This window comes from Gavia stellata, chromosome 5, assembly GCF_030936135.1.
Source record: "Gavia stellata isolate bGavSte3 chromosome 5, bGavSte3.hap2, whole genome shotgun sequence".
Lineage (NCBI taxonomy): Eukaryota > Metazoa > Chordata > Aves > Gaviiformes > Gaviidae > Gavia > Gavia stellata.
In genome coordinates this window covers 56,182,003-56,207,947 of record NC_082598.1, presented here as the reverse complement: position 1 = coordinate 56,207,947, position 25,945 = coordinate 56,182,003, and the positions used below count along the sequence as shown (strand labels likewise).

The 25,945-nt window shown below is 41.4% G+C and overlaps 1 protein-coding gene across 2 annotated transcripts; it reads left to right on the top strand.

Moving 5' to 3' along the window:
* Positions 1 to 1,087: 1,087 nt before the first annotated feature.
* On the top strand, positions 1,088 to 24,745 carry UBE2D3 (ubiquitin conjugating enzyme E2 D3). Of its 2 annotated transcripts, XM_059818251.1 has the most exons (8): positions 1,088 to 1,159; positions 16,565 to 16,628; positions 16,714 to 16,745; positions 19,302 to 19,379; positions 20,216 to 20,321; positions 21,688 to 21,781; positions 22,309 to 22,358; positions 23,409 to 23,446. In XM_059818251.1, exons 1-7 carry the CDS (start codon positions 1,136 to 1,138, stop codon positions 22,355 to 22,357), a joined length of 447 nt encoding a protein of 148 aa, XP_059674234.1. In that variant the 5' UTR covers positions 1,088 to 1,135; the 3' UTR covers position 22,358; positions 23,409 to 23,446. The 2 variants fall into 2 exon arrangements, with proteins under 2 accessions (XP_059674234.1, XP_059674235.1); XM_059818252.1 differs by lacking the exon at positions 22,309 to 22,358 and having other exon boundaries at positions 23,409 to 24,745.
* The last annotated feature ends 1,200 nt before the right edge of the window (positions 24,746 to 25,945 follow it).

Sequence of the window (25,945 nt, the reverse complement as noted above, 5' to 3'; positions counted from 1 at the left end):
CAGCCGGCCTCCTCGCCGCTCCCTTCCAGCCTCCCGCCGCGCAGCCACACGGACAGGCGGGGGAAGACGGGCCGCGAGGGACGGGAAGCGGCTCCGACGCCGCGGATGGGGACAGGCGGTGCCCGGCCCCCCCCCGCGCAGCCCGGCGGGGAAGACGCCGCGGGCGCGCCGGGCAGCCAGCGCCCCCCTCCCGCTGACGCCCTCAGGAGCTGACCGCCAGCCCGGGATTCCGGCTAACGCGCGGAGGGACACCGCGCCGCCGCGTCAGCGCAGGGATGTAGATCCGGCCACCGCCGCCATTTCGTGGGAGGGCGGCGGCGGCGGGGCGGGGGCTCATCGTCAGCGGTGCGCGCCGCCGCGCCTAGGGGCCGGCAGCGGACCCGCGCCCGCCGCGCCGCAGCGGAACCCCCCCGGGCGAGTCCTGCTCGGGCGGCGGCAGGAAGGGGCACCGCTGGGCGCCGCCCTCGCCGGGGCGCCCGCCGGCAGCCCCAGAACCTTCCTTCCCCTTCCCCGCCCTCCCGGCGCGGCGCTCGCGCCTACCGCTCGCGAGATCATCCCCCTGCTTCAGCGGGGCTGGGCCACAACACAGGCGGGCGGCGCCTGTCCCGCCCCTTTTCCCCCTCGCCCCCGGCGGGGGGCGCTGGCGGCGGCGGCGGCGTGTCTCTCGCCTCGCCCCGCCCCGCCGGCTCCGCCTCCCGCCGCGTCTGGGCCTGGCCAGCGGCGGCGGCGGTACTGGGCTCTCTCGCCCTCTCTCTCGGGCGGGCGGCGCCTCTCGGCTTTCCCTCCCCACCCCACGCTCCCTTCCTCCTCCCGGCGGTGACGGGAGGCGGCGAAGCGGCGCAGCGGCGCGGCGGGCGGAGCGGTCCCCCGGCAGCCTCCCCGGCGCACGGCCTCGCTGCCCGCAGGCAGGCAGGACTCTGGGCGGCCGCCGCGCTCCGGTCGGGCGCCCCCCTCGGCTGCTTCCGGAGGAAGGAGAAGCGCAGCTGCCCCCTCCCCCCTCTCCGCCTTCCTCCCCCACCTCCTCCTCCTCCTCCTCCTCGCTTGCTCCCTCCCTCCCGGCCCCCCCTCGGCGCGAGCGGAGCGCGGAGTCACCGCGGCGCACAGACGGGCCCGGCGGCGGCGGCACTCGCACACAATGGCGCTGAAACGCATCAACAAGGTGAGGGCCGCGGCTCCTCCTCCGCCTGCCCCCCGCTTCCCCCCCTCCCCGTTCCCCGCTTCGGGCTTTTTTTTATTTTTGTTTTTCCTTCGCCCCCTCCCCCCCCCCCGCACCACCGCCCCGGGAGGAGAGGGGCACGGCTTCGGGGGTGCGCCAGCCGGGCTCGGCGGGGGAGGGAGGCCGGGCAGCGGCCGGCTCCTTCCGGCGAGGCCGCGGTCCGGCTGGGGCGGTGGGGCCGCTCTCCCCGGGCCTAGGCCCGGGACCTCGGAGGTCGGCCGGGGCCCCGGCGGGAGGGGCGGGGTGGGGGGGGTGGGGGGCTCGGTTGGGGCCGGGGCGCGGGCGGCGCCGGTCCCGCGGGCGGGGAGCGGCGGTTCCCGGGGACGCTGAAATGTCAGCGCAACCCGGAGCCGGCCCGGCGCGGCGGTGGCGTCGCCGCCGCTGCCCCTCCGCCGCCGGCCGGCCCGGATGGTGTCGGTACGTGCGTGCGGAGGGGCTTTCGGTCCGATGGCGGCCCTCCCCGGGGCAGGCAGCCGGCCTCTCGGGCCGGTCTCTCCCCGCTGGCGTGCAACTTCTTTCCCGCATTGTAAGATGGCGGCGGGTTCGCCTAGTTCGGGCTCTTTCCGGGATCTCTCGCTTTCTGCAATAACATGACACACACACGCGCGTCCGCGCTCCCGTCGGCTCCGGAGCAGCTGCCGCGGTGCCATCCTCTCCCCGCGTTCCCCCCCCTCCACCCCGGGGCCGGCTCGGCCCTCCCGCCGCCCGGGGATCGCCTCGCCTCGCCTCGCCTCGCCTCGCCCCCCGCGCCGGGCGGGAGCGCGCACCGCGCCGCCGCCTCCCCGTTGCACAATCGGAGCCGGGTGGAGTAACTTCGCGGCTAACTCGGAAAAAATGCCGAGGTGATGAAAGTTGGGTTTTTTTTTTTGTTGTGTGGGGTTTGTTTTGTTCTGTTTTTTTAAATCTCTCCCAGGGAAGAAGGCTCCCGACGTGAGGTTGCGCTTGGGCAGCTTTAGGGTTTCTCGGCGGCAGCGCTTCGGGTTTGGGAATCGCTGGGATGTAATTGCGAACGCGATGGGAGCGCAGTGGCGTTACCGGGAAGTCGCTGTTGATCTGTGCTCCTACGCGAGCTACGTGGAGCATTTACGTATCTCGAGAGCTGAGAGGAGTTTCTTGGTCATCTCGTAGCCTGCCAAGATGGCAGAAAGTCAGTGTGTCCCGAAACCGGTGAACTAAAACTTCGGTGCACAAAACACCTTTTATAGACGGCGTATAAAATTTGCCACCTATTAGTCTTGCTGTAATTTCACATCTCTTTGGCAGTGCTCGTGGGCATATTTTAGTCAAAATGAGCATATTTATAATTTATTAGTGAAAGGATAGTTCTGTTATCCCTGAAAACTCTAAATCTGTTCTGGATTAGTGCTAGCTAAATGAATTGTCTTCAAATTACGGCTACACTCTCACAAGAATTTCAAAACAATTCTTTTTGAATCTGCCATCAGAACTTGTTCCCCTGTATTAGTGGATGATATCACTTGAGTTGAAACACAGCTAGAATACTCCCCGGTATGCTTTGTCATCAACTCATGCTTATGAAACACATTCAGGCACTGCAGGTAAGAATTTATTGTCAAATGTAAACCAAGGCAAACCCCCACTCACATAGTAATCTGGTGGTCAAAACCTTAAAACAAGTCAGCATGACTCCTGAATCGATAAGTCATCTCTTTGACTTCAAGGTTTTGGCCTGTTGTGTGCAGTCTCTTGGCCTGCATTGGTCCTTACACCCCATGGCACTGTGTAGTAGCAAGCTTCTTTCTTCACCTGGTGCTTGAGGTTAGGATTGGTGAGACGGTAGATTGGGTTAGGGTTCTTATTTCTTTGGTTGTTTAGCATTTGCGGTTTTTTGGTTGTGTTTGGGTTTGTTTGGTTTTTTTTTGAAGGTGCTACTTTTAAGCAATTTAATCACGCCATGCTGCAAGGTACACCTCCAAATTCACACAGGGCTTACAGTTTTGGTTTTGTATTTGCCAACCCGGACAGTGATGTTTTGCTAGACTGAAACCATTGCTTGCTTGCAAGTTGCTTTCTTCCCAAGCGTGGTTTCCAGTACGAATGTTTACTGGGATTGAGGCTGAAATCCAAAAATAGCAGGGCCAATTTTATAACAAGGTGGTTGTGAGTTTAGATTTTAATCTTGCCGACTGGTAAAGCCAGAGAATGGCACTCTGTCACCGGTGAGCTGGGATCCCCTGTCTTCCAATTGTAAGGTCACAGATCAGACCTTGAAACTCTCTGCTTCCTTGTAGTACGTTGTTGGCACTAGATCAGAACAGGCTAAAGAGAGACCAGGACCTCAGAACATTGTAATCACACGTAGCTGATTTAGTCTGACTTGTGGTATTACCTGTCAGGGCTAGAATTCATTGTCTCCTGCAGCAGATGACATCCCAAACACACCAGCAAAGGTATTTCCAGTCCGTTTGGCCAACCCCCGCTTTGTGGACTTACCGTATCAAGCGAAATAAAATTCTTTATTATATTGGGTAAATCAGACTTTCGGACTGTGCTAGCGTGTGTAAATTTAATCTGAAGTATGTTACACGTTCAGAATACAACCTCCCCTACTTAAAACATAACTGGCAAATTTAACTTTTGGCTTGGGAATGAAAGCACATGAGTATTCGTGTGTTATGTGTTGGGTTATCTACTTCTGGAACACTCTGTATGAAGCTCTCTTCAAGCTGAAGTAGTTGTCAGGTATGTAGCCAGTCCCAGAAAGATTATGTTACGATGGAGCTCATCATCGTATCTGTGCCATCTGCCCTGAGGGTAGCCAGCATTCGATTGGCAAAACTCTGCTTGTATTGATACGGCTTGCTTTGCACAAGGGTGGCAGTTGTTTTATTACAGCAAGTGAGTGCTTTTGCCATGGAATGCTGTGAACCTACATCTTAATTTTAACTGTTTCCTTTCCTGAGGATGAAATTTTTCCCAAATAATCATAAAGGCAATGGAACAAATTTCATGGTGATTTGTGAGCTTGTATCTAAATGCTTGATACGTGCTTGTGGCACATTGTCTCGGTCTGAAGTGTTGAGTGGTACCTGCTAAACGCACATCCCGTAATTGCTGCAGCATGCTGGCGCTTCCGTTTCAAGTGATGATGATCTGGTAGTAGGGGAACATTTATGTAGGAGTAGGGATTTGGGAGTGCGTAAAATTGAGAAAACTTGGGAATGTCACATCATTTATATACATCCATTTTATCACTGCTATACGCATCCGTTAGAGTGAGGTAGTATAAAAGGCCTAAGTGGTGGTCTTGTTAGGCTAAAAATAGAATTAATACAGGAGATGTATGCATGAAATGTCTTGTCTGTGAAATCCTTAAGAAAACTTGTGCCTGCTGTGTTTTATGTCCGTTTGGTTAAGCATAGCACAAGCCAGCATCGTTATGTCAGGGTATTTTATCAGAAAATCCTAGGTGGAGTTGGCATCCTGGAAGCTGAGGGTGGCAAAACCATTTATTGCTACTTAAGTACAGATAGAAGGCTTCCATTGACAGTAGTGGGGTGGAGGCTAAATAACTATTTTCCTCAAGGCTATAGCCTCCAGCGCTATTCCTAGATGTATAATTAATTGCAACTTTAACCCCACTCCTCCACATGCTCGTAATAAGAAATGCAACTAACCCTGGAGATATCCGTAATATTTTTCAGACATTGGATGTAATATGCAGCAATGAAGGCAGCATGGAAATCTGCATTAATTTAACCAAAGATGTAGCTTTTGTAGAGGTGATTCAGTTAGTGTTACAAAGCCTGCTTATTACTTTTGTTTTAAATTGCTACTCTTTTCTTTTGAACTTATTATGAAATTTAAAAAAAAAATAGCTTAACTAGAAAAAGCTGTTTGGGATTAAGTTTTCTCCTCTGGATGAAACCTACAACGCTTTATTTTTGCAGGCAGTCTTGGATTTAGTTTGCTGGGCTTATTCAAAATAGTTAAATAACTTGAAGTTACGTGATTGATCTTCTGCTTTGAATGTCTAGAAATACGTCTGGATTTGTCTGTATAGGGGCTTAGAAAGTTAAGCTTAACTATCTAATGAAATGCAGTTGACGTAAGCTTAGTTAAAATGCTTTATACTTTTGTGAATGCACTCTGTATGTATTGAATTACTTTTTTTACTTTAGTTAATTCACCTTAACTGTTTCGTGTATCCAGGGGTAGACTTAAGTCTTGCCTCAAGTAGATAATGCAGTGCAACTATGGCACACAGTGGTTAGAAGGGTCGTGTTGAGCCAGAAGGCAGTGGTTGGTTTTAAATCATGAGATTTCAGTGATGGAGTTTGGGAAGCACTAGTATCAAAGAACTTAAGTGTTTTTTTAAAAGTAAGAATAAAATTATTCAGCATCAGCTGAAAGCTGTCATCACTTAAATTCTGTTTAAGATTTGGCTTATCTGAATAGTCAGAAGTGACGTTTATACTATGAAATGAATATCATTGAAATGGAATTAATGCCTCTTAATTGGGTAGGTTTGATACCTGTACTCAAGTCCAGCATTTACTATTAAGGTCTTGGATGTGTTTTAAGAACTGGTCATTTTTTATGAGAGAGGAAAATTGATGCTTCCTGAACTAGAAAGTTTGGACTGCAGTAACTTAAAGATTTCTCCTGTCAATTGGGCACTGTGCTTGTGAAACAAGTTCCCAGTCAGCATAGATCTTTAAATGTGTACATTGGAATGGGGGGGAGAAGGGGATTGTAATCTCACTTAAGCAATTTAGAGAACTTCAGAGATCAATATTCCATTAGATGGGTACTTCTTGCATACCTTAAACAGAGTTCTCCTGTATCTTAAGGATTTGGGTGGGATAATGTACAGGGTAAAAAGCTTGTCCAGCCAACATTTTCTTTACGATCATTCCAGCTTTTAAAGATCTGTTTTTGAAAGTAAGCCAATGCTTTCACTATTAATCCCTGCATGAGTTCCTTCTGCAGAAGAGCTGATGTAGAACTCCGCAGAATGAGCTCCCTTCAACCACCTCCCTCCCGTCTGTAACCAGCTCTGAAGCACTAATGCCTTTCTTTGCGCTCACACTTTAATGGGTAAAGGAAGGGGGAAGGATGTAAACAGCTGTAAGTAGCATCTGTTGAGTACAGGGCAGTAAACTGCCTCTTGCCAAAGGCATCTCTGTTCCTTGTGAAGGCCACCTCTTGCCTGGCATCATCCCCTACTCACGGATGTTTTCTCTGCACCCACTGGGTTGAACTGTTGAAGGAGAGGATTGAGGTTCATAACCTCGTCTGAGATGTCAAGTGACAGCTGGTAAGGAGGAGTGGAGAAGGGTAGAGCTTTTGCGTAATTCAGATTAGGGCATTGATACGCGATCTCCGATAAATCTTTCTGTTGCGAATATTAAGGTTTTGCCACTTTAACTGTCTGCCCTGTGTTCTTGTGTAGGTCTCTCCCCTGTGCATCAGAGCTGGCAGATGGGAACGGGTGGTCTGCACTTCAGCATTAGGTCTGATACCTCAGTATAAGCTGACTTTTGTTGATAGTTCAGGCTAAGATGCTGTAGCTTGGGTTGAAAAGGCTGAGTAACAGGCACGCATTTTGTCCTGTGACTGATGTGATGTAGTAACCTGCCAGTATTATACGCAGAAAAACCTAAATTAGGGTAAGAAATGAAAGCAGCAGTGAGAATGTGTATGTGATTGCAGTCAGTAGTGCGTTTTTATATGCAGTTGCATTTTGTCAAGTTGGCTTCACCAGAAGAGGGTCTTAAACTGTGTTGAGTTGCACGTGCTGGACAGTTTTGTAAACTTCTTGAATCTAAAATTAACGCATCAAACTCTAAATGGAAAGTACAGGAACATTTTTTAAAAGAACTTCCTCTTCAGTGGGCTTTTTATGGGGCACTGATCTGATACGTTAAATGTGATCGGTTGTGTTGGGGACGCCTTGCAAAAAAAAAAAAAAATCAGTTAAAATTACGTTCACAAGTTTAAATTGGTGTTTATGCCTTTGGCAACTCTTCGTAAGACACTTGGATGTAGACAAGGTTTAATACTGAAAAATGAGCCAAATAGAGCATTGCAGGATTCAGGACTGAAAGCTAAATAGATAGAGGGGATATTTTTTTGTTGTTTAAACATTGTTCAGAGCCTTCTTACCAACAGTAAACTTCAGTATTAAAATTTTGTGTGAAGGAAGCCTTTGTTCTGAACCTCATCCCTTTGAGATGCGTGATATGCTAGACATCTTCAAGATCTCCTGCAGTTTTTTCCAGTGCAATTGTGATGGGTTTTAATTCTGGTTTTAAGAAAGCAAGATGGGAGGATTGTGGGCTGCTTTGCAAATGTTAGGGCCGAGTAAAAAAAGGAGGAGACAAATGTTTAATCCTTTCCACAAGCATCTGGACACCAGAGTTGCGAGCTGAACTGAGTGCAGATGCTAAAGTGCTTTAGGTCTTCCTGATGGAGGGCATCGGGATTGTGTTAAGTGCTCAGTTAACTTTATAGCGAGCTTTCTCTGTAACCTAGAGTTAGGTTGGCCAGATGCTCATCACTTCTGTGCGTTCTTCCAAGAGCTTTTTTAGGTTTCTAGTAAATATGAGTGTCCTGATCTAAGGCAATATCTCCCAACCTTTGCTGGCCTATTTGAGTAATAATGCCAGATAATTCTCTGAAGCAGATAACTGCAAACTTTGTTTTTCCTTTTAGCCTTAGTTTTAATTTCTTCTTGCCTTGAATAATATAGGAGAATCTCCTGAATGACAGTTTGACAGATGTGCAATGGCCCCCTTGCATTCCCCTAATTCAGGTTGCAGTCTGTTTCATAAATATGCTTTTAAACACTTTTTCCTTCATAATCTTTTTTTTTGTTTGGTTTTGGGTTTTTTTAGCTTTTTAAAGATCCTTGTGGACATCACTGTTCTCTAGATAGCTGAGGTGGAACTCAACTGGAAGAGCAGACACACTCCAGAAACAGTTTTTGATTTTATTTTTTTTACACTCTGTTGGGTCAGTGTGAGCTGAGCTGATGTTGTGTGTAACTGTACTTAATTCTATAGACAGGCCCTTAGGTCTGCATCTCTACCACTAGCTGTTCAAAACACAGAACCATTATGAAGGGTAGTTACACAGAATAGCATACTATGATAGGGTAATTGTACAGCTGTAGATAAGCTAGTGTAATCATCTTCATGTAGTTGTGTTCATAGAATATACCCCTGTGGTATATTGCAATAGCTTTCACATGCATCTTTGGATTCATACAAAACACAGACTGGTAAAAGTCAAAACAGCTTTTTAAAAGGAGATCTGATTTTCAGAGTTCATTAGGTTAAATAATTAAATTTCAGAATAATACACCAGACTACATTTAAACAATGAATTCACCACACTGATTACAGATGTGCTGTTATTTGTTAGAATATTAAATTGATAACTTTCTGTTACACCATCTTCCTTTCCATACATTTCCTTGAGAACATGGAGAATTCTCGTACCTTTATTCAGAAAGCGCAGACTTACCGAGGTTAAGTGCCCAGTTAAGGCCACTTGCGATTTCTACAAAAGCTTGTCCCACACACTACTGGTCCCCAAAGTTGTTGTTTGTTTAGGTTTAGCAAACTCTAGGAGGCCTCTGTCACATCGAGTCCAGGGCAGCGTGCGTGCGGATGCTGCTTCTGGTTGATGTCTCAAACGCTGGTGGCTGAGGTTCTGCTGTGTGTTACGGTGTCCTTGACAAGCTGCGGGGCAGCGTGTTGGAAGGCTCTCGCGTAATGCTGCCAAACCCCAGCATCTAATGAGTGTTAAGCTAGCATTTGTGTAAAATTGTCTATTACAATGCCAAAAATCTCATTCCTGGGTGATAGCCATGGGGCCAGTGTGCCTTACTTTGGGTATAAGCTGCTTTCCAAGTGCATCACTTCACATTTGTCTGTATTGAATTTAATCTGTCCCTTCGTTTACCAGTCATTCTGTTCCGTTTAGCTAGGTGCATCTTGCTGCTTCTCTTGTGGTCCATTTACACTAGTTACCACCTTCTCTGAGGGCTGCATTGTCGTCCTGGGTTACAGAACTGAAGATCAGTGTGGTTCTTGCAGGAAAAAACTCCAAGTGAAAAGTACATTAAGTTTAGCGTCCGATATTCACAAGCTTGGAAATGCCAGAATTAAAATACCTGGTTATCATTGAATGGATAGGTAGTTAACCAGCGCTTCACTTCACGCTTTTCCCTTCAACATACTTTAGTCAGTGTGCACAGCCCCCATCCTACACTGAGCATATGTGTTTTCTAGCTCTGTTACTTTCAGGGAATGGTAATTGTTACAGTACCTCAGAATTGATATGTGTAAAGCAGTCAGATTTTATTCGTCTGGAGTAGACGGCTGCTGTGGATTTTGATTCCTTTGGGGGAAACAAGCCATACCTTTGAGTTTAAAGCACAACTATAGGTGTGTAGTTGCCACCTTTTTTCTAAGTTTGTTCTGAATGCCTTTAGCGAATGATCAGGAGAGCAAAGTTGGTAACTGAGCTCCTTTTCCAGTTGGATCTGTCCAGCTAGAAGCGAACTCTGCGAAAGGTTGGAATACAATAGAGAGACATTTTAGCTGCGATAACTCTGAAATTTGCTGAAAGCCATTAACCTGCATTGTACACCTTCCAAATTTCAGAACAGATGAGAAGAGCTGTAGACAATAGTCTCATTCACAAAGGGCTTGCATACTGAAAGGTAGGTTCTTTGAAAAGATAGCGTGTAGTCATCCGAGTAGTTTGTGTCACAGTCCAAGCACACAGAGTGACTTAATTACAGTTGCACAGCAGCCTGGCATTTCCTTCCTTGAGTGCGAGGCTTAAAACATGAATATTTCTAGTTTGCCTTTTAATATGCCGTTATGATACTGTTGCTAGACTTTGTAGAAACAATATGCAGTGTGTAGCCTGAAAAAATTGGTACTGAAGGCTTGAGAAAGGAGAACCATGAAAAACAGAACAAGCAGAATAATCAAGATAGGGACAATCACAACTGTTACATTCCTGGTCACGTTTTGGGCTTCTTAAAAACTGTTCTGTGCTCTTTGGCCCTCACTGTTTTCTGTGACTGCTCTTCATGTGTTTTCTCTGCATATTTGCTCTAATGTCTTTTTTTAAATGACGGGAACCTACATCTTTCTGTATTATGCACTGTCATTATACATTGTTTTTATCCATTTATTAAGTGTTAGCCAAAAGGCCAGCTTGTTTGAAACTGATAATTTTCTGCTGGTTACACTTGTCTTGTGATGTGTATTGTGCCATTGCTTTCTTACTCAGCTTAGAAATCCACATTCAGTGTTCTTTCAAACTGTTATTTTCTGTTTCCAGGGGTAATTAATTTTCATGCTGAAACGAATGTTGCAAATGCAGGTGTGTGGGATGCGGCAGTAGTTTTTTGCTGGTTGACACTTCTTAATCTTCAAACAGGCTTAAATGTTCTTCCCCTCCCTTTATAGCTGCTTCCAATCCTTTTTAAAAGCTGTTTTCAGCTGTAAGCTAATGAGTAAGACTAATGCAGTGATGAATTTTTGGATGCTTAGAGTTGGAAATATCCTGTTTGACGCAGACAACATTAGGCAAGCACTCAAATTAATAAATGTTGATTTTTTTTGTTTAGCTTAAATGTTTTTTTTTTTTTTTTCCCTTTTTTTAATTTAAACTTCTGATTTAACTGCATATCACCTTTCATGCCCTCCAAGGTAGAATGAGTTATTGTCTGGAAACTTAAAGCAAATTAACCCTATTTTTTCCATTATGCTTGCTTGACTACAAACCAGAAAGCTGCAATATATGATTTTAACAAATAATTGTGTTACAATCCAATATTAAATCTTTACAAACCAATATTAAATCAAACTGTGAGTTTATGCCTGTGGAGGAAAATGAGTGATCTTCTGTCACTCTAGTAGGAGTGATCTGCCACTCTGTATTTAAGTCAGCTGTTACTATCCTTAAAAATAAGCCCTGGGTATTTCCAGCTTAAACTAAAAAAATGTAGCAGTTGTGCCACAGGGAGTATGAATTCTGACAAATGGGAAGAAGAGGAGCTGACACTGATGCTCCTCTACTTGGTACCTTGCAAGAAGGCAGCTTGGTAGGCATCAGGCTGTCATTTCTTACTGAATTTGCTGAGACCTGAAAACTTCTGTGAGGAAAGCAACTAGTTCCCTTAAATACTTTCCTTCGCTGTCTTGCTCATGCATATTTGGATGAGGTATCCTTTGTCATTCTTTAAATTTTCTTCATCCTTTAAATTACTTCTGTGATCTTTTAAATCACTGGTAGAGAGGAGTTGTTTGAGGGTTTTTTAGCAGCTTTTCTGTCAAAAAAAAAAAAAGATGACACTTTTATGGTTTATAATAGGATTGTAGTCCTGCATTCACACTCACAGGTCCATGTTTTGGATCATCACTTGAAGCATAAGCCATATTTTCTATGTTAGTTATTATTATATTTGTGCAAAACAAGCAGATTAGTTAGCTTTCATAAGCTTTTTTTTTCTTGAAAATACTGATTTCATTTTGTTTAGCTTTTTGATGAATTTATAGAGAAAAATAAGAAGATTAAGAATGGGGCTGTTTCCCCAATAAAACTACATCTTGCTACAGACTTAATGTGAAACTTGCAGAAGACCGTGGCGCTGAATTTGTGTTAAAGCAGGTCTGTCTGTTGCAGTGACAGGTACTGTTGCTGCATTTCCAGTTATCTCTCAGTTTCCCAAAACTGTTGCAAAATTGTACATGTTTTGCTTCTTGTATATGCTACATTGCCGTTGTCCCCTAACAGTAGCATTGGCGCTTACTCTTTAAACAGTGTTTAAAACTGTAAAATGCTAAGTGACTAATCATCCTTGTGGAGAAGTAGGAACTATTACTGTATTTGGAAACTGGGACACAGAAATGGTGATATGCTGGAACTATACTGGAAACCTCTGGCAGTGCCAGAGACTACTAGTCACAGTTCAAATTCAAGACTAACCCTTTCCAATAGCCATATAACACTTCACTCTGAACCAAATTTGGCTTATTGTTTCTGTGTAAAGGCTTTGGAATTTGCTTCTTGGGAATTTATATTTTTTTTTAGGCCACCTGTAAAGTGAAAAACTATAGCAGCTGACTCCAGGAAAATGTGGGTTCTACTTTGGGGATTTTTAAGAAAGTTTGGGATGTAGCTTAGTACCCCTTGACAAAGGAGAGCACTGCTGAAACTGAATGTAAACAAAAAGAAGCAAAGTTGGAGATAGTAAGTATTGCAGCAGAAGGAATATTAGAAGCATAAAGCCCTTATATGTAGAAATTTTACGTAACAGTGCTTGGGAACTTTTTTAAATTCTAAAATACTAGCTAAATTCTAAAATAGTAGTTAAACTCTGCTTTGTAAAATGAAACTTAATGTGGTCTTTACCTTCTTGGTGAGAAATGGGTGAAAGGGGAACAATTATGAACTGATTTCTTCAAAATCTATTTTTTTAATCAGGTCATGGAAATGATGTAGCTTAGTTTTGATGTCAGAAGTATTTTTCAGAATTTTTCAGATTAAATATTTTCCTGTTAAAGAATAGTTGCTCGTGATTGCTAAGCTGAGAAGGAAGGTCAGTTTGTGTTTCTGCTGCTGAGTGGGAAGCTTTTAAAAAAAAAAAAAAAAAAAGCTCCTCCCTTTCCTTGAATGAAATGCTTCAACTGCACTCCAAATATCACAGCCCATGTGCCTCTGCTTGTTTAGTTTCCAGTTATTCCAGTTTGCCTGTTGGATTCAGCAGAGTCGTAGCTTTCAGGAGGAGGCACTTTAAAAGTTATGCAGAGAGAACTTTCCGCTCTCTTGTTGCAAAAAGCCTCCCTCCTTTTGTGTAGATGTGAAGTGTTGCACACTTAACAGGGAGGTGAAATAGGCCTGGTGTAACTGTAAGCAGGCAAAATTGCCGGTGTTTGTTTCATGTTTGCCCACGTTCTTCCACAACACTTCACACTCTGCTGAAGCAAACAGCTTTCACAGAATGACTAAGGTTGGAAAAGACCTGTAAGATCATCAAGTCCAACCATCACCCCAACCCCACCATGCCCACTAAACCATGTCCCACAATGCCTCGTCCACATGTTCCTTGAACACCTCCAGGGATGGTGACTCCACCGCTTCCCTGGGCAGCTTATTCCAGTGTCTCACCACTCTCTCAGTAAAGACATTTTTCCTAATATCCAGCCTAAACCTCCCCTGGCACAACTTGAGGCCATTTCCTCTTGTCCTCTCAGTCGTCACTTGGGAGAAGAGACCAACACCCACCTCTCTGCAACCCCCTTTCAGGTAATTGTAGAGAGTGATGAGGTCTCCCCTCAGCCTCCTCTTCTCCAGACTGAACACCCCCAGTTCCCTCAGCCGCTCCTCATCAGACTTGTGCTCCAGAGCCCTCACCAGCTTCGTCGCCCTTCTCTGGACACGCTCCAGCACCTCAATGTCCTTCTTGTAGTGAGGGGCCCAAACCTGAACACAGCATTCGAGGTGCGGCCTCACCTGTGCCGAGTACAGGGGGACGATCACCTCCCTGCTCCTGCAAACCTTTACTCTTCTGACCATAGGACCTAAGAGAAGCAAATACAAAAATGTGTGCCGCCTCAGCTTTTTTTCTTTCTGAATTTGGTGGGTAAACTACTTGCTCTGTGGTTGAAATGCTAAGTGGTGTATCATGTGTTTCTAACTTTATCTATATTTTGAACTGCTTTGTCTAGCACAATTAGGTTTTTTTACTGAAGTGTTTTGGGCCAGACAGAACTTTAGTCCTTTAGCTTATGAAAATCACTGCTTGTTTGTTCTCCAGAACAGTTCAAGTGGTTAAAAGGGGTAACTCTGTATGGACATGTATTTTGAAATGACTGGAGACTGGAATATTAGAACTCATGTGTTTCAGCTTGTAAATTATTCTTAATGTTACTGAAGGGTTTTTTTCACAAATTTTTCACTGGAACTTACTGAATTTAATATTTGTCTTATATTTGCAATCCTACTTATATTTGCTTTTCCTAGTTGAATTATTGGTATACTCTAATTCTCCTGCTGTGTTAAAATACATTATTTTTATCTTGAGTACTGATTTTGTGATTCTCTGAAGATAGTAGGACATTTTGAAGAGCTCTGTAGTCTAATGCACATACCTCTGACAGTCACTTTATGCTGATCTTTCTTGTCCTTGTTTTCATGCTACTCAGTTTTATAATTTTCGTAAACTGCATGAAGAGCCTTTTCATAGTTCTTAGTCCCTCTGATAGTTTAAAAAAAATAGGATCAGATCTTCTTCCACGATTAAATCAAATAATCCAGTAGTAACTATACAACTACATTAAAATAGTAACATTTGTGTCTTTCTGCTTATTCTATTGCTACAACTTATTTTAAGAGACAAAATATCTTTTTTTTTTTTCCTCTCAGATTTTGGAAATGATTGATCATTCTTAGAACTGGAAAATACATTTAGACGAGAAATAAGCCTGATTAACAAAACCTGCTGTATTTGTTGAATGGAAGAAAACCCACCTTGAAAGTTAAAAAAGCATTCTATCTGAAGGTTCTTTTACACTTCTTGTTTGGCTGTACATGGATAATGTAAATCTAACTTAGCAAATTTTTCTGCAGTGTGCTGAACAACATATGGACCTAATAGACTTATTTCTGCCGTGAAGTATCACTTATCACAGGGATTCCCAATAATATTTGGGGAGTGTAGAGAAATGCACTCTAAATGGATTTATTGTGATGATTTGGAAAGCGCTGTTGCCCAGGCTTCTAAATAACAACAGCAGTGAAATGAACCATAACACTAACTTCATTGTGCCATTGCTTATCAAAACTGATAGAATTCCCTCTTACAAAACAGTCTGATTCCAGTGCAAAACTGAAATCTGGTTAATTGGAAAGTTCATAAAAATCAGCATGTGCAGGGAGGGGAAATGCAGGACTAAGTTTTCTTGGTATTTGGGGGCAGGGGTTGGTGTGGGTTTTGGGGTTTTTTGAATGTATGGACTTCTACATGTTGAAGTAGTGTTATTCTTGCTGTGTTTGCAGGAGCTATCATCTTACCAAAGGAGAAGGTATTTAAGTTACAGGGAATGTAATTTTTTTCCCCCTCATTTTCAGTTGGCTTACACTTACTACATTTGTATCAAGTGCAGAATTTGTGAAACTTGAAGGATGTACATTAGGATTTTCCCAGAAAAAAACAGTTAGCTGTCTGGTCCGAATATGCATGTGTTTCCAGCATAATAGGTATGCCTGGGTTTCTTAAATGTCTGACAAAGTAATGGAAAATTCTTGCTTTAATGGCTTGTATAGACTTGTAGCAAAATAACTTGTGTGCAATTGTTAATATATGGGAGAGGGACTGAAGGTTTTCCCTTTTCTCATGACTTCTAGATGCCTTGACAAGTGCAGATTTATAGAAGCTCCTGAAGCCATTTTTAGATTCAAAAGAGAGCAGGGAAGAGGGAAGGTATCTGTTACATACTTACCTGAAAGTATAAATTTAATTTTAAAAGGCACTGTCCAAACAAGTAACTTGAAGAGCGTTTAAACAAATTAATGCTGAGCTGCTTTGATTCATCACAGCAATCTTGATAGTACACAAGGAATCCTCCATCTGAAGTTTGTTTTCATTCCCTCTGTAATGGGGGAGGGAGGGAACTGTTTCTGCAGGTCAGTTATTCAAAATTTTAAAGGCATAATTGTCTTAAATGTGAAGTTTAAAATAAAAAAATACCGATATTTTTGCCTGGTTCCAACACTTGTCAGCCTCTTTAATTTTCCTGTTTACTTTAGTCTATGCAAGATATATCCCTGCTGGAGGTAGTGGGGAAAATCAAACTGAGTTTCTGTGGTGTGGGGTTTTTTTTTTTTCTTCTTTCTGTTCTGAGTTTTAGTATCAGATTTTGCATACTTAGTGCTTTCTGTTTCATGAAGATTCATCAGTAGCTTTCTCTCTTCCTACTTCAGGCTTTTCTAGCTAGGACTGAATCCTGGAAAATTTTGATCAGAAAGTGCTTAGACTTTGCCCACTTCAGGCTCTGTGTCCTGCTCTCCTTTCTGTCCCTTCTTCAGCAGGGGTGTGTCTACAGTAGTGATATTTATTTGGAAAAACATAGTCATTGTAGTTGTTTACCTTCATAGCTGGTTTTGGTGGTCATTGTCTTTTATAAAGACATTTTTAGTACTGATCCAGTGGTTCTAATAGTTGTTGTTGCACATTCTTCTCTGTTCGTATATGGAAAAACTGTTACAGTTTTTTGCTGGACATGAAGTGAAAATGACTGAGTTCATTAGTGTTCCTTCTCTGAACAGTTTTGTTTGTTTGTTTGTTTTTTCCTAAAGGAGCTTAGTGACTTAGCCCGTGATCCTCCAGCACAGTGTTCAGCAGGTCCCGTTGGAGATGACAGTAAGTAACCTTAAGTTTTATGTTTTGCTCTGCTAACTCAAAGCATATCATGCATAGATAATAATGCGGAGTTTTTCTTTTGTAGTGTTTCATTGGCAAGCCACAATTATGGGACCTGTAAGTATTCTAATTCTTGTGATGTAATGTTAAACTAGTAGTTCTTATTTAGGAGGAAACCGTGGGGTTTTTTGTTTTACTTTTTTTAACTCCCCTTGTCAGGCTTTAGTTCTAGAAATACTCCTTACAGTAACAGAAAATGAAGGAAGGGAGAAAAAAATCAGTCTGATTATTTGATTGCTGGAATGTTTTATGAGGGCATGTATTTCAGCTGAAATGATCTCTAGAGCAATGTTAAGTGTTATCACTTAATACCTAGGAACTTTGTTTGCATTTAACTTTTTCTGAAGTTTGAATCTAGCATGGAGTTTGACTAGGAGCTGGTCCCAGTGTCAGGAATTAGTTGGGATGCGTTTGTGTGATCTTAGAACAGAACAGGGAATCCTTATTTGGTGTCATGTGCTGAGATCTTGAATACTTTTAGGAATAGAAGGGAAAAAGTCACTGAAATGTGAGGTTCCAGTTATGACTGGAGGAAAAAAGTCTGTGTTATATGTTCAATAAGCATCTGAAACCTGAATGTGACTTTTTCCTTGTTAGAGTAAAGAAGGCAAATGTTTGCCTTTACTGAAAACCTAACCTTCAGACACTTGACATCTGGAGTTCTCAGGGCTGGTTAGCTATATTTAGAAAACAAAACCTTCTGTAACTTGAGAAGACAAATATTGGATGCCAGTAGACTTGCAGCCACAACATGATGCTTTTAGTGAGGCTACAGAGTAGGAATTAAATATCAATGATGCTAAATTGCCCCAACTTCATATATAGCTACAAGTGTGGTTTTAGGAGATTGCTGTGGAAAATGTGCTTATTAGAGGTTCACCTGACTGGAAAAATGGCTCTCTGTTCCAAAGTCCCTGGTCATCATTGATTGTAACTAGGTCCCTCAAAAAGATAAAATTGTTTAATAGGTATATTCATGCTTAAATGGCAAGGAATGTTCTGCACTATACTGAGAATGATTTTATGTGGCTGGTGTCTGCATGGTCATAAGGTATTAAATATCGGTCGAATTTAAATTGGAATGACTATTCTTAGCTTCCCCTTCTGGTTTAATAATGTGCAGCTCCTTTTTTCCCATATGGCTTTTATGGTGTCAAAAGGTCTGCATTCCTGTCTCAAGATTGGGCAGTATCCTGACAGAAGTGTGGTGGTGTGGTTCTAGTTCTCCTGTGGTGTTGCTTAGAGCCTTTAATGTAGAATCAGTCATCTGGCCTTCCACCTCTGCAATAGGATATTATACAGCTGGTGATTTTCTTACATAGATGTAAGAGAGCTTGCACTAGTTTAACACATTGTAAGAGGGGTTCCTGTAATTGCTAAAATGTATCCCCAGAATATGTGCAGTGAAAGGGTTGCTTTCTGGCTCCTCAAGGCCTCATGTAGTATGTATTGACCAAATACAAGAGGTTACATCTTGATTGCTAGGTTTTCAGCAGAGATTGGATAGGGTATAACCTACGTGTTTTCAGGTTTGAGTCCCTTGTCTTGTGTTGCAGAATTTCATTTTCTGGTATTTAACTAAGTAAGATGTAGTTATTCCCTTATGTTGGTGAAATGTTCTTGCAATTAATATGAAAATTCGATTTACAAGTAATTCAGAAGTGTATACTGTGTCTTGAATTCATTTTCCCTAGCCTGGAATCCGGAATTAAAAGCAGTACAGTTTTCAGGTTAAACAATGAAATTGTTGGCTCTATTTCAGAAATTTAGTTGTAGTTTCAAGTAAAAACTTCTTGCATCTTTCTTCTCATAACTAGTAACTTACGCAATCCCTGTTTAGTCACTCCATTTATTCTCTGCTTAATATCAGGTTTTTTACTTCCGCATGTTGCTTTACTGCTATTAGTTAACACCCGAATGAATTATCCCCATAATTGTTTCCTTGGAGCAGGGAAATGTAAAATATTCTTATATATTAGATAACAGTGAATTTCTAATACAGAAAGGGAGGAAGAATTCACTTTAATCTTGATGGGGTTTTTTTTGTTTGGTGGTGCACGTAGGGTGTGGGGATTTTTTTGTTTTGGTTTTGTTTTGTTTTCAAGGAACAAGGAGGTAGCTGTGTATTCATAGGTTTTCTGCAAGGCTGAGCAACACCTAAGCCAAGGACAGAGCTTAGGAGGGAATAGGAGGCCCTCAGAGCTGTCAGTGGCCACTGTAAACTTGGGTGGTCATAACAAATAAGCTCCAAACACAGAACTTGAGGTTTTTGAACCTGACAGGACCCCTGCTTTGTTAACATTACTTTTTGGAGCTGTCTCAGAGGCATTTGGATGCTTTTGCTAAAATGTCCTGAGCGGATTGTCAGGGAAGCTGTTTTCTGTGAAGCATTAGCTCAGAGAGGTCTGTACAGAAAGTGACCTGTATGTGTTCTGCATTGCTTGCCTTAGGAAGTAGTAATTGAATTTTAATTGCATCTCTCTTGTATTGGTGGATTAAACAGTTCAGTTGTTTAAACAAATTTCCTCTCCTCTTACTTTTTTAAAAACAACATCTGCAGTGATATTTAGTCCTAAAGATGATAATAGGAGAATTATTTGTTTGCTTTGACAGAATGACAGTCCATATCAGGGTGGTGTATTCTTCTTGACAATTCACTTTCCTACAGACTACCCTTTCAAACCACCTAAGGTAAGTATTGCTTTCTCATTTGTGAAATTAGTGCTCTTTAAAGAACCGAGTACGTGACAGAAATTGTCAGCATCTGTGTTGTAGTATTGTCAAGTCCTCACTTCTTCTCATGCATTCTTACAGTGTAGGTCCTTCTCTGACTACCACAAGAATGGGTGTGTTAGCATGTATTTTAGGAGGAAATTCATATATGTGAATTCTGAATGTCTTGGAATGATGTTTGGTTTTGCTTTTGTTTTTCTTAACTGATAGGAAAACTCATTAGCTTTGGTTACTATAGTAGAATTCTTGCTGAGGGGACTGTCAAGTATAACAGTGTAGCTGTTTGGGTTGGTCTGTAGGAATGTGATGCTATGGGTAGGGATTAACTTGCTGAGTGCCTAAAATCAGTGAAGATGGTATCTCTTAGAATTTGGTAGTAATTGCTAAATAGCTTTTTTTTGGTAGCTTTGTCAGCCACCAGCATTGTCTTCCAATTTTCGGTCAATATGAAAGTGCACACTTGGAGTGACCGCAATGTTTGAAGTTCTTTAGCTTTATGATAGCAGTGTTACCATGGTTCAGGCACTTCTGTTGAGTGTCTTCATCATGATGCAGGCACCTGTGATTAAAACACAGCCACATGCTTGTCCTCTCTGTTTGAAATGAGTGCCTGGTAGCTGGAAACTGAGAGGTTGCAGCATGGGTGCATTTCCATGAATTTGATGCAGTTTAACTGCTTAATCCTTTTCTTTTACAGTAAATTGAGTTGACTAATAACTTGACTGAGAAGAAAGGGTGACATCATTGTTGTCATAGACCAAAACACACTCTTTGTATTTTTTTTTTTGTTGCAGGTTGCATTTACAACAAGAATCTATCATCCAAATATTAACAGTAATGGCAGCATTTGTCTTGATATTCTAAGATCACAGTGGTCTCCTGCTTTAACTATTTCTAAAGGTAACTTTTGTGAAGGAGAAATGTTTCCATCTTGTGTTGAATACTGTGCTTTTAGCTTTGATTGTGTTGAGTTCTTACCCACTTCTTGATCTCCCTTACTCATTCTAGCCTGTTTTGCCAGTTTGATAATGATATCTTACCGCATTTTTAATGGATATTTGTTTTTTTCTAACACCCTCTGCTACATGGCTATTTAAGGCCTTGTCTGGCCACTTATTTGCTTCAGTATTCTTAGCAGAGCTTACTAGCTTGGTCCCAGATGAATCTGCCAGCATTTGGATTGAAACAGGCCTGTGGTTGTGTATTTGAGCTAAGGCTGAGAAACTGCTTGTTTGCAACTGTCCGTGTAGATAACACACTTGCATATTAATTTAAAGTCAGTTTTTAATAATGAAATCTGCATAGTTTTTTGACTGAGTCTGTCTGTTAATTACATACAGAGCTATATTGACATATCTCTGTGGTAGATGAATAAAAGAAAACTGTTATTGATACAAGTTGCTTTCTGCCACTGTGGACTGGCATTGTATTACGTTACTTCATGAACTAAGCTTACTGATTCTACTTCAGGATAAATTGATGTTGTGCTGCAATAGAAGCTTTGTAGCTTTCCTCATTTTACTATAGTAAATAACAGTTAATTCTCAAATATTTTCACAGTGATCAAATTTTGTTTTGCCTCAAAGCCACTGGTCACTGTGGCTTCAAAAGACCATCAGAGTGCTCTTTTGTCTCTAGAACTTGTAATTCCTGACTGTCTAGGATTAGTTTTGTGATTTGAATGTGGATTCCCTACATTTTAATGCTGTCACTATTGTTTTTCTTTCAAAGCTGCTGTGAGGGTGGAGGATGAAGTCCTCATAGCTGCCTACAACACTGTTACTCCTTTATTTTACAACATACGTGTAGCTTTATCAGTGCAGACCAGCACATTGCTACCTTACATACAACGGAGAGAGAATTCAGTCTGAATTTTTTTTTAAAAAAAAAAAGTAATTCTAAGAAGTTCTAGTCTTGGTGATTAAAACCATGGAATATGCTGGTCATCAGAATACATAGCAACCGACAAAAGCATGTTATTATGTTACGTCATAGTGCAGGGGACAACAGTGCTATTCTCGTGTGTGCTTACTGACAGCTGTAAGTATTGGGAAGTGGGAAATAAATAGTTCTTAGGAACTTTTAAGTCGTTCTGGGCTTTTTATTTAGACTGGGTTACAAATTTATTTTGGCAGTATATCAGGAAAAGGCTTTTTAGGTTCTCTCCTGTGCTGACATTGTGCTAATGCAGAGATCTGTGCTCCTTTGTTTCTGAGATTGTTGCTCCTGTTTTGCTATTGAGAACTCTTTTTTTTTTTTTTTACAGTTCTCTTATCCATTTGTTCACTGTTATGTGATCCAAATCCAGATGACCCACTAGTGCCAGAGATTGCACGTATCTATAAAACAGACAGAGACAAGTAAGTGCAGAGTTGCATAAGGCTCATATTTTAACAAACTTTGTAAGAGTGCATTGTCAGACAGCAGTTGTGTTGAGTGAGCCTTTTGTGAAAATCTGGGATGGAGAGAACTTGTGTGTCAAAGTACCACCTATTCTTGGTAGTGCATAATTTAAAAACAAAGGGGCTTAGTATCTTTGAAGTTGTGGGTGAAGGAGACTTATCTTTTTCTTGCATGCGTGGCAGTATTTTAAAGTATGTATTGCCCAGATTTTTGCTAACCATGTATAAATAGAATATAGTTAGATCTTCATATTGAGGAAAAGATAGTTTTGTTATTTTGATGCTTTCTTTTGGTAGCAGCTTGGCCTTTAATTTTGGTGCTCCCTTGAAAAAAGGCCCCATAACTTTTTTCCTATCTGTGTTGCAACAGCTTTTTTTTTTCTTACGTGTTTTTAACATTTTGCACAGATAAAATTATATGAAGTAGACTTTGTTTTTTTAATATATATTATATATATTAATGCTAAATATACTTGTCCAATTAGGTACAATAGGTTAGCAAGAGAGTGGACAGAGAAATACGCTATGCTGTAGGGTAAGAATATCTCTACATTATGGTGCATTTAACAAAATGGAAACTTGTCAGCACTTGGGTGCTGCATGCTGTAAGGCACTGGATTAACTAACAGATAATGGATGCACCAGTTACTGAACTTGGATATTTAACAGCTTGATCTGTGGTTAGTGTGAAATGTATTGGCTAGTCACTATTTCTCACAGATACTGCTCTTGCATGGCCAAAAAAAAAAAAAAAGATAGTATGAAATAATTACCAAGTTTTGAGCCAGCTTGTCGACTTGTTCTGGTAAGTATTTACCCGGATATTGTCAGAATTTCGTTAAAAGTGATGCCCTGTAGCGAGACCTCATGCTTAGACATGGGTGAATTTAGACAATCCTAATTTCAACTTTTTATTATTTGGCAGTGTCTGTCTTCTACATATAAACTAGGAAAACGTATGGGGATTATGTTCTGCTTGTATAGTTGAAAATTAACTTCTTACTGACAAGCATGGAGTTAAGTATAAACTAATTGTCAACTCAATTCCTGTGGAAGTAGTATACTTAAATATTCTTAGAATGTCCTTTTTAAAAAATTGTTTGAGCAGTATATTCATGCGGAAAGAGAATATTAAGTGTGAAGAAATGCTTAGTATTGTTTTACTCTAAAAGATAAATTTGACGTTCTGTATCCAATGATACTATTAACCAAGTAATTTTTACTTACGGCATGTGATACTCTGTAATCTTTACCTAAGGAAAGTAGTTAAACAAAATGCTCCCCTTGCCTTTCCCACCCCAGGTGGTCTCTATCCCTTCCCCTTCAGTAGTTTTTCACAACAGACTTCTAGCAAATCTGCTTGTCTTGAATTTGAAGTGTTTCATATAACTTAGAGAATATCCTATTTAGTCTAGGGAGGGATTTGTTCATTTCTTTCAGTTCAAGTATATGTTAGTATAGAAGGAGACTTCTCTTAGTGTGAAGAGAATAGGGAGATGGGGATAGAGTGATGCTGAATCATTAACTGTTTAGGAAATGGTAATTTTCATGCTGACACTAATTCAATACCTGTTTTTGTTTGCAGGTACAACAGAATATCTCGGGAATGGACTCAGAAGTATGCCATGTGATGCTACCTTAAAGTCAGAATAACCTGCATTATAGCTGGAATAAACTTTAAATTACTGTTCCTTTTTTGATTTTCTTATCCGGCTGCTCCCCTATCAGACCTCATCTTTTTTATTTTTTTGTTTACCTCCTTCCATTCATGCACATGCTCATCTGAGAAGACTTTAGTTCTTCCAGCTTTGGACAATAACTGCTTTTAGAATCTGTAAAGTAGTTACACAAGAACAATTGCCCAAGATTCAGAATTTTTTTTAATGGAGCATGTGTATTTTGTGGCCAATGTCTTCATTCTAACTTGGTTATGAGATTAAAAACAAACAAACATTCCTCACTGCTCTAACAGACTGAAGATATCACCTGAAGGGGGGAGGGGAGATGGATGTTCAGTTTTCTCCCATCAAAGAAGTAACATTGCTGTAGCAACATCCATCTTGTTCCAAACCTTCCAGTGTTAGAGAACTGAGGTTTTACTATATACTTTTGCTCATAACTGATGTGTCTGGAGAATTGGTACTGAATCTATAGCATCAGCAGAACAGAAAATGTGATGTATCTTATGCATGTCAATAAAGGAATGACCAGTTCTTGTTTTACAGAGAATGGAAATTGGAAGTCAAACATCCCTTGTATTCCAAAATAGGGTCTAAGAACATTTTTGTAATTCATTTAAATTTTGTTAGGAGGCTTGGAGCTATTAGTTAATCTGTCTTCCAAAACACTGTTTAATATAGCACTGAATAAATGATGCAAGTTGTCAATGGATGAGTGATCAACTAATAGCTCTACTAGTAATTGATTTATTTTCTTCAATAAAGTTGCATAAACCAATGAGTTAGCTGCCTGGATTAATCAATATGGGAAACAAAATCTTTTGTAAAAGCAAAGCTGGTTTTTGTATATACTGTTGGGATTTGCCTCATTGTTTAACATCAAATAATGATGTAAAGTTCAATAGAGTGAATCTTTTGCCATTTTCAGTTATAATGCTCAGTCTGTTGCAGGTTGACACATTGTTCGGCCTGATGTATGCAGAATTAATAAGCTAACATAGTAGTGTAGCCTTAGTAGTGTGCTACACTTGGTGCTGGGAGCCCAGCGTTCAAGGATGGACTTGGGACCCAGCAGATCTGAAGTGGTGTATTGTGGAGATACTTCCTGATGCACCTGTGTTTGCTGACTGAGAACCTTTTTCTTCACCTTGTACACTTGACAGCTGAAAGATCTTAATGTGGGAGTAATGATGAGGCAAAAAAAATATAAAATAAAGTACTGTTTTGATGTGGGAATTGTCATGAGGCTGTGTTGAAGTGACTTTACTATGTGGGATGTTCGTTACCATTGAAAAGGACTTGTTCAGCCATGCTGCCATTTACATTGACTATTTTAATGCAACAGACACTTTCCTCATGTCAGGTGACTAAACGTGAATAAAGACTCATTGCTATTGGATTTTTGTTCTACAAGAAACATTGTCTTGTGCCATTAGTTTATCTTTGCAGCAACAAGGGCATTATTAAACATCTGGCTCTCCTCTTTCCTGCCCTCTTCCTTCATGTTTTTCCTTGTTTGATTTTTTTTTTTCTTTTTTGGTCTCCATTCTTAACATCCATAGCTTCATTTTCTCTAGTCTTGTACTATCACTTTATTGTGCATCTGTGACTTCGCACTGGCACCACTTTTGCACTGCTTATAGTTATGTACATTCTGATTCCTTGTCCCCACATGGATGTGGAAAGCTAGATGTAAAATAAATGTTAAACCTTAATTTTTATAAAAGTTTGAATATGTAGTTTGGACATGGTTTGTTCTGGTTCTAAACTATGAAAGTGAACTTATTTTAAAGTCTAGTTGGCTTGAAATTTAGAAACCCGGGCTCTCTCTAATAGCGCATGCCTCACTGAAATGACGTTCTGAAATTTGTTGATGAAGTTGCAGTTCATGCAGTATTCGTGTTTTGCTAACCAAAGATTTTTGCTTACACCATTTTGCTGGAAAATTGGATATAGTTAAAGTACAGCTGCCAGTAGCAGACAACTAAGGTAAAAGTTTGTATTTCTAAGCTTACAAACATGTTGCTCTAACCTTTTTGGTAATTGTATTAATTTGATGGTTACTACTTTGTCTTGGAGTCATAGCCACTGAAATCACTTAAATGATCAACTAGAAAGATATTTTGTGAGATGTAAGGCACCAGGCTTTATAAAACTCAAGGAGGTGTGGATGAGGGAGGGTCAGGGAAGGAGAAGATAGTAAAATATTACATGGAAGATGGAAATCTTATTTGGACCACTATATATTTCTCCTGTACATCCGTAATGGTCCTTCTGTGACAATTTTCTGTAATTAGAAAGTATGTATTTTGATGAAGGAATGTTGGGTGAATTGTAGATGTAATACATGCATGCCAGAGGTCATGCTGAGACTTAAAATCTTACCTTCGTGAAGTGGGAAATGGCAGGTGTGTTGTCCTTGAAGCAGTCTCAGTAGTGTCTC